This window comes from Notothenia rossii, assembly GCF_949606895.1.
Source record: "Notothenia rossii genome assembly, chromosome: 7".
Taxonomy (NCBI): domain Eukaryota; kingdom Metazoa; phylum Chordata; class Actinopteri; order Perciformes; family Nototheniidae; genus Notothenia; species Notothenia rossii.
In genome coordinates, this window is record NC_136905.1 from 63499009 (window position 1) to 63504791 (window position 5783).

The 5783-nt window shown below is 42.4% G+C and overlaps 1 protein-coding gene across 1 annotated transcript; it reads left to right on the plus strand.

Moving 5' to 3' along the window:
• Nucleotides 1-868: 868 nt before the first annotated feature.
• On the plus strand, nt 869-5783 carry LOC307046709 (tubulin beta-1 chain-like). Its single transcript, XM_079693225.1, has 7 exons — nt 869-1026; nt 1233-1341; nt 2434-2544; nt 3700-3944; nt 4039-4361; nt 4725-5069; nt 5180-5783. The coding sequence occupies exons 1-7, from the start codon at nt 970-972 to the stop codon at nt 5325-5327; spliced, it is 1338 nt and encodes a 445-aa protein (XP_079549351.1). The 5' UTR covers nt 869-969; the 3' UTR covers nt 5328-5783.

A 5783-nucleotide genomic window follows, 5' to 3' on the forward strand; every position in this document is an offset into this window, starting at 1 on the left:
TTGAATTGAGTGGAAGAAGTCCGGACAAGGAAGCTATTGATAGGCTCTGACTCCAGCAGTGCATTGGAAAGCATTACACATAGACCTTCAGAAACAAGACAAGACATAGTACCGGAAATAGCACAAACACTTCAACAAATTTGAAGGGCAGGAGCAGTCACCTATTTCATCTGGATTCCTGCACACATTGGGGTGGAGGGAAATTATCTGGTATATGCAAAGTTGGAGACAAAGAAGAGACAAATTAGTATGAGTGTGAAATATTGCAAGGCTAAGATCACAAGCATCGTGAAAACCCAAATGAAAAATAAATGGCAGGATGAGTGTAATAGAGGAGTAAAGGACAGACATTGTTATAATGTTTACAGGTAAGTCGGAGAAACAAGAGAAGTCAACACATCACAAAAAAAAGAGGACATCATTATCCGAATGAGATTGGTCAGGGAATAATAGCACGTTATTCATAATGGACAAAAATACGACAAATGTGAATATTGTAGCAAGCTAGCAATGACAAAACAATTGCTGACGTTTTTTTTTACAATTTCTAAGAACTGAAGCAAGTACTGAACAGAAACCACATATAATTAAATATATATTTTTGCGACGGAGTTCAGGAGATGTGGCGTAGGCCTACAGGGCAGTATTTAGGTCTTAAAAATGGACAAGGATTATAATGTAGGATTTTAGGTTTTACAGTGCTCATCTACACTCCATTCCAGAAGGTGGCGGTAAAGGCACCTACAAATTGTATGCAAACCGCAATTGACACCCCCTTAATTTTTTTTTGACCAATAAGATGTCTGCTGAGGCTGAGTGACATGAATTTGGACCAATCCCGTTAATCGGGTAACGGTTGGTAGCAGCACTCCCATCTTCTCTGGTTAGTTCGTAGCTGCATCAGTACGATCAGTACAGATTCAAACCTTTGTCTTTATCGGTCGGTTGGAAATTTTGAATTCAACCAAAATGAGGGAAATCGTGCATCTGCAGGCAGGCCAATGTGGAAATCAAATTGGAGCTAAGGTAAGAGAGTAGTTTAGATTTACATTTGAATCATTAACTCATTCATTAAGTGCTTGAATGTTAATGTTCGTTTGGGCGGGTTGATTAGCCTACTTAGCAGCAATGCTAATGAAAGCTACCTACGGGTTCAACCTGTTCGAATCGTTAAGCTAAGTCATGCTAGTTAGCAGGTAATTTGACCGTTGTTGTGTTTTATTCTCTTCTAGTTTTGGGAAGTCATAAGCGACGAACATGGCATCGACCCGACCGGCTCATACCAGGGGGACAGCGACCTGCAGCTGGATCGCATCAACGTCTATTACAATGAGGCTTCAGGTTAGCTTTGCTTTAGCTCCTAGCTACTGTTGCTAGCGCCACCGTTTCTAGGATACGGCAACAAGTCAACAAAACGTCAAGATAATTATACTTTCCCAAACAACAATACAGCTTTAACTTTTTATAATATTTTTTTGACATATTTTAGCCAGTCACTCCGGTTATTTTGTATTATTATATATTAGGTGTAACAAGGGGTTAAATTGGGCCGAGGCTGAGCCCGGCAAATAGGGCGATGCTCTGACGTCATCACCCCCGTACCGATGTCAGAAGATATCGAAAAAAGATTTGTAAAAACGTTTCTCGTTCTTAACTATACTATATTTAGGGTCGATATGTGTTGACTTTATTTTAAAATCGGTCTTGGTGAACGTGTGTATCTGCGTTGGAGCTGCAGCACCGCCCAGACTCCGCTGAGGGCGGGTGGTGCAAAGGCTCTGCGCCAAACCCGTCTGGTAACACGGAGCCCGTGTCTTACGCCATGCTATATGTATGCCTGTGCTTAAAGCTGAGTTATGATCAGTCATAATAACACCGAATGTGGTTATGATCAAATTGTGCATCGTGAGATTTAAATCATACTGTAAATTCTGAGATTTCCGAATAAATATTTGTAAGCTACGCCGACCAATACAAAGCACGCACACATTGTTGTGTATATATTAATAATAATATGTATATTAATTCAAGTTGAATGTCACTATTGGAAAGATGGTCCTATTTGTAATACTATTTTATTGTCTCATTTGGTGGCATCAATGTGCGCATTTGATACAGTAGCAGATTGTGATGTGCGACCACGCCCGCACCTCGACACAGAGCCCCCCCCACCACCACACATAGACAATGCCAATGTAACCCCTGGTTAACCTTGTGCTGTAAGAAGACTGGACTGTATTAACATGCCAGACAAACTATTATAAAATATAATTGAGCGTACAATATGCTTTTTAATGTGTTTGGTCATACTTTAAAGAAAGCAAAGTCTTTGATGAAAAAAGATAAACATGGTTTTGCTTGAGTAATTATAATGCAGCGATTAAGAAAAAAAAAAAGCTTAATATAAATGTCTTCTTTTGTTTGAATCACCAGGTGGGAAGTATGTCCCCCGGGCCGTGCTGGTGGACTTGGAGCCCGGTACGATGGACTCGGTGAGGTCCGGTCCCTTCGGCCAGATCTTTAGACCAGACAACTTTGTCTTTGGTGAGAATATGAAAATGTCTTGTGTTTTAACTTGGGTTATTGAAGTTGCCATACTGTGATTAAGCAACTGGATTAGGGCTGAACAATATATTCCAAAAAATAATTTGTCGTCTTGTGCGATATACACATTGTGAAAGGCTGAATTGTTACATTTAAGTATTTTTGAATGAGTTCAGACAGTTGCATTTTCAAATGCATTTATAATATTTCTGTTATTGCTGCTTAATTATTTTACTTACATTTATTAAGTTTTACATAAAGCCATGCCATCGTATGTTTTCCGCATATTGTGCAGCCCTGATCTACAGTCACTCTTCACTAGGGATGGGTCTCGTTAGGATTTTATCGATTCGATACCGGTATTTTTCAATACTTTTCAACAATTTGATGCTCAAAATTATAGACATGATTACAAGATGTGAAGATTAAACAACACTAATTTTAATGCAATTTTTATTTATTTATTTAATGTAACTTTTTTCAATGTCATACCAAGCAGGTATGAGTGTTTGACAATGTGTCTCTGGAAGGGGGGTGGTAATTAGGGGCAGTTCATAAATCCATGTAAACATGACCATTATTCAGTTAGAACGAGACGATGCGTGCGCACCTCCTAAACCGGAAGCTTTTGCCAGTTATATGCTAAAGCAGCCGTTGATTTAGACTCTTGGTGTTGGAATTCTGTTCGGTGTAGGTAAAATGGTTAATATCATCTGTTAGCTGAGTTTCTTCCCGTTAAGTTGGTATGCATCATTAATAGGTTGTTAAATGTTAAGAAGCCTTGAGACGCTGTTTCTTGCAAGATGTTGCGTCTGCCCCTGGGAGTCTCACAATAATAAGAGCGCTGTTAGGAGAGATGACGAGTGGCCAATCAGAGTGGTAATCCAACCGGATACGTCACACGGGATGAGGGTTCCGAATCAACCAGAATTGTAGCGTTATTCATATGCCGATAACAGCACCGTTTGTCCAGCGGCTTAACGGTATACCAATACCGTCCAATCAGGTACCGGTACTGACTTAGTACCCGTTCTCGATACCCATCCCTACTCTTCACTCTTTAACTTTTGACCAATTAAGTCATATTTTAATGTAGACCCAGGATGTGCTGATGTCACAGCTTTGATAAGAGTTGTGTGTTTGCATGTGACACAGGCCAGAGTGGAGCTGGTAATAACTGGGCAAAGGGTCACTACACTGAGGGAGCCGAGCTGGTGGACTCGGTCCTGGATGTGGTGAGGAAGGAAGCGGAGAGCTGCGACTGCCTGCAGGGCTTCCAGCTCACACACTCCCTGGGTGGAGGAACCGGCTCGGGCATGGGCACGCTGCTCATCAGCAAAATCCGAGAGGAGTATCCAGACCGCATCATGAACACTTTCAGCGTGGTGCCTTCCCCCAAGGTGCTTATAATACACCAAAATACTACAACATTAACTATGTTCCTTGTCTTATTTCTTGCCTTAATGTAAATCCTTCTCCCTCCCCCGACCTCAGGTTTCAGACACAGTTGTGGAGCCATACAACGCCACCCTCTCCGTCCACCAGCTGGTGGAGAACACAGATGAGACCTTCTGCATTGATAATGAGGCGCTGTATGACATCTGCTTCCGCACACTGAAGCTCACCACCCCCACCTACGGAGATCTCAACCACCTCGTCTCAGCCACCATGAGCGGTGTCACCACCTGTCTGCGCTTCCCCGGCCAGCTCAATGCTGATTTGAGGAAACTGGCCGTCAACATGGTGCCCTTCCCCAGGCTGCACTTCTTCATGCCCGGCTTCGCCCCATTGACCAGCCGTGGCAGCCAGCAGTACAGGTAGATATATATACAAAAGCATTAAGGATTGTATTTTTTCTAGAGAACATATCAAATGAATGCAAATGTAAAGCAGGTTTGGCCTCAATTACCTTCCGTACTTCCATTGTCGATTTCTAACAATAATTGCCTCGCCTTGAAAAAGCAAACAAAGGGAGAAATTGGAACAAGCTAAATGTATTGCGTTCTTCGACCAGTTTGTCATGAATTACAGCACCACACGTTTTTTTTGTATCACCCCCCCCCCCCCCCAAAAAATGTGTAAATGCAATTGAGACTATTATATATATTTTTCACTTAAAACAACACATTAACAAATGCATTTTGAAATAAATCTTTATCGGGTGGTGTGTCCTCCCCCAGGGCTCTGACGGTTCCTGAGCTCACCCAGCAGATGTTCGACTCCAAGAACATGATGGCTGCCTGTGACCCACGCCACGGCCGCTACCTCACGGTTGCCGCCATCTTCAGAGGCCGCATGTCCATGAAGGAAGTAGACGAGCAGATGTTGAATGTGCAGAACAAAAACAGCAGCTACTTCGTAGAATGGATCCCAAACAACGTGAAGACTGCCGTCTGCGACATCCCTCCCCGTGGCCTCAAGATGGCTGCCACCTTCATTGGCAACAGCACAGCCATTCAGGAGCTGTTCAAGCGCATCTCAGAGCAGTTCACCGCCATGTTCCGCCGCAAGGCCTTCCTCCACTGGTGAGTGATGGAGGGTTTACGTATTTCAAGAAGAATCGTTTGGACAAATAAATGTAAGGAAAGAGTGAATATAATAGTGAATGCATGCGAGTAACATTTCCTTGTTTCAGGTACACCGGCGAGGGCATGGATGAGATGGAGTTCACAGAGGCTGAGAGCAACATGAACGACCTGGTGTCTGAGTACCAGCAGTACCAGGACGCCACCGCTGAGGAGGAAGGCGAGTTTGAGGATGAAGGCGAAGAGGACCTGGCCTAGATGCCCACCCCAATGTTTTCTCCCCATATTCAACAGTTAGTTAGGGCGTGGTCAATATTTTTCAAAAGCATCATTGTAGATTTATTGACAATTTGCTTTTATTCAATAAAACGACAGTTTTAAAGAATTGAACAGTAGTTCCTCTGAATGTCGCACAATAACAGTTCTTGTCCCGCCTTGTTCTTTAAACGTCTGTTGTGTTCTTACACGTTCTGTTCTTCCTTCCTGCTTTGGATATCAATGTTCTTACCTTGTGTCTTTTGTTCACTCTTTTTTTCAAGTTGCAAGGTTCATTTGTTATGAAACAGAACATAACAGTGACCAGTTAAAGGCACTGAATTTGACATGGAGCTTAATTGTTTTGAAGGAACTTTTCACTGTTACAATGTGTGTACTGGGATGTTATAACATCAAATGTGAAGATGGATTTAATAAAAGAGTTATGATTTGGTGCTA

Excerpts from the sequence above, each read along its gene's own strand:
- LOC307046709 (XM_079693225.1), top strand. The coding sequence starts at position 970 with ATGAGGGAAATCGTGCATCTGCAGGCAGGCCAATGTGGAAATCAAATT. Across the intron at positions 1,027-1,232 it reads GAAATCAAATTGGAGCTAAG|TTTTGGGAAGTCATAAGCGA; the intron begins GTAAGAGAGTAG and ends ATTCTCTTCTAG. Across the intron at positions 4,362-4,724 it reads CGTGGCAGCCAGCAGTACAG|GGCTCTGACGGTTCCTGAGC; the intron begins GTAGATATATAT and ends GTCCTCCCCCAG.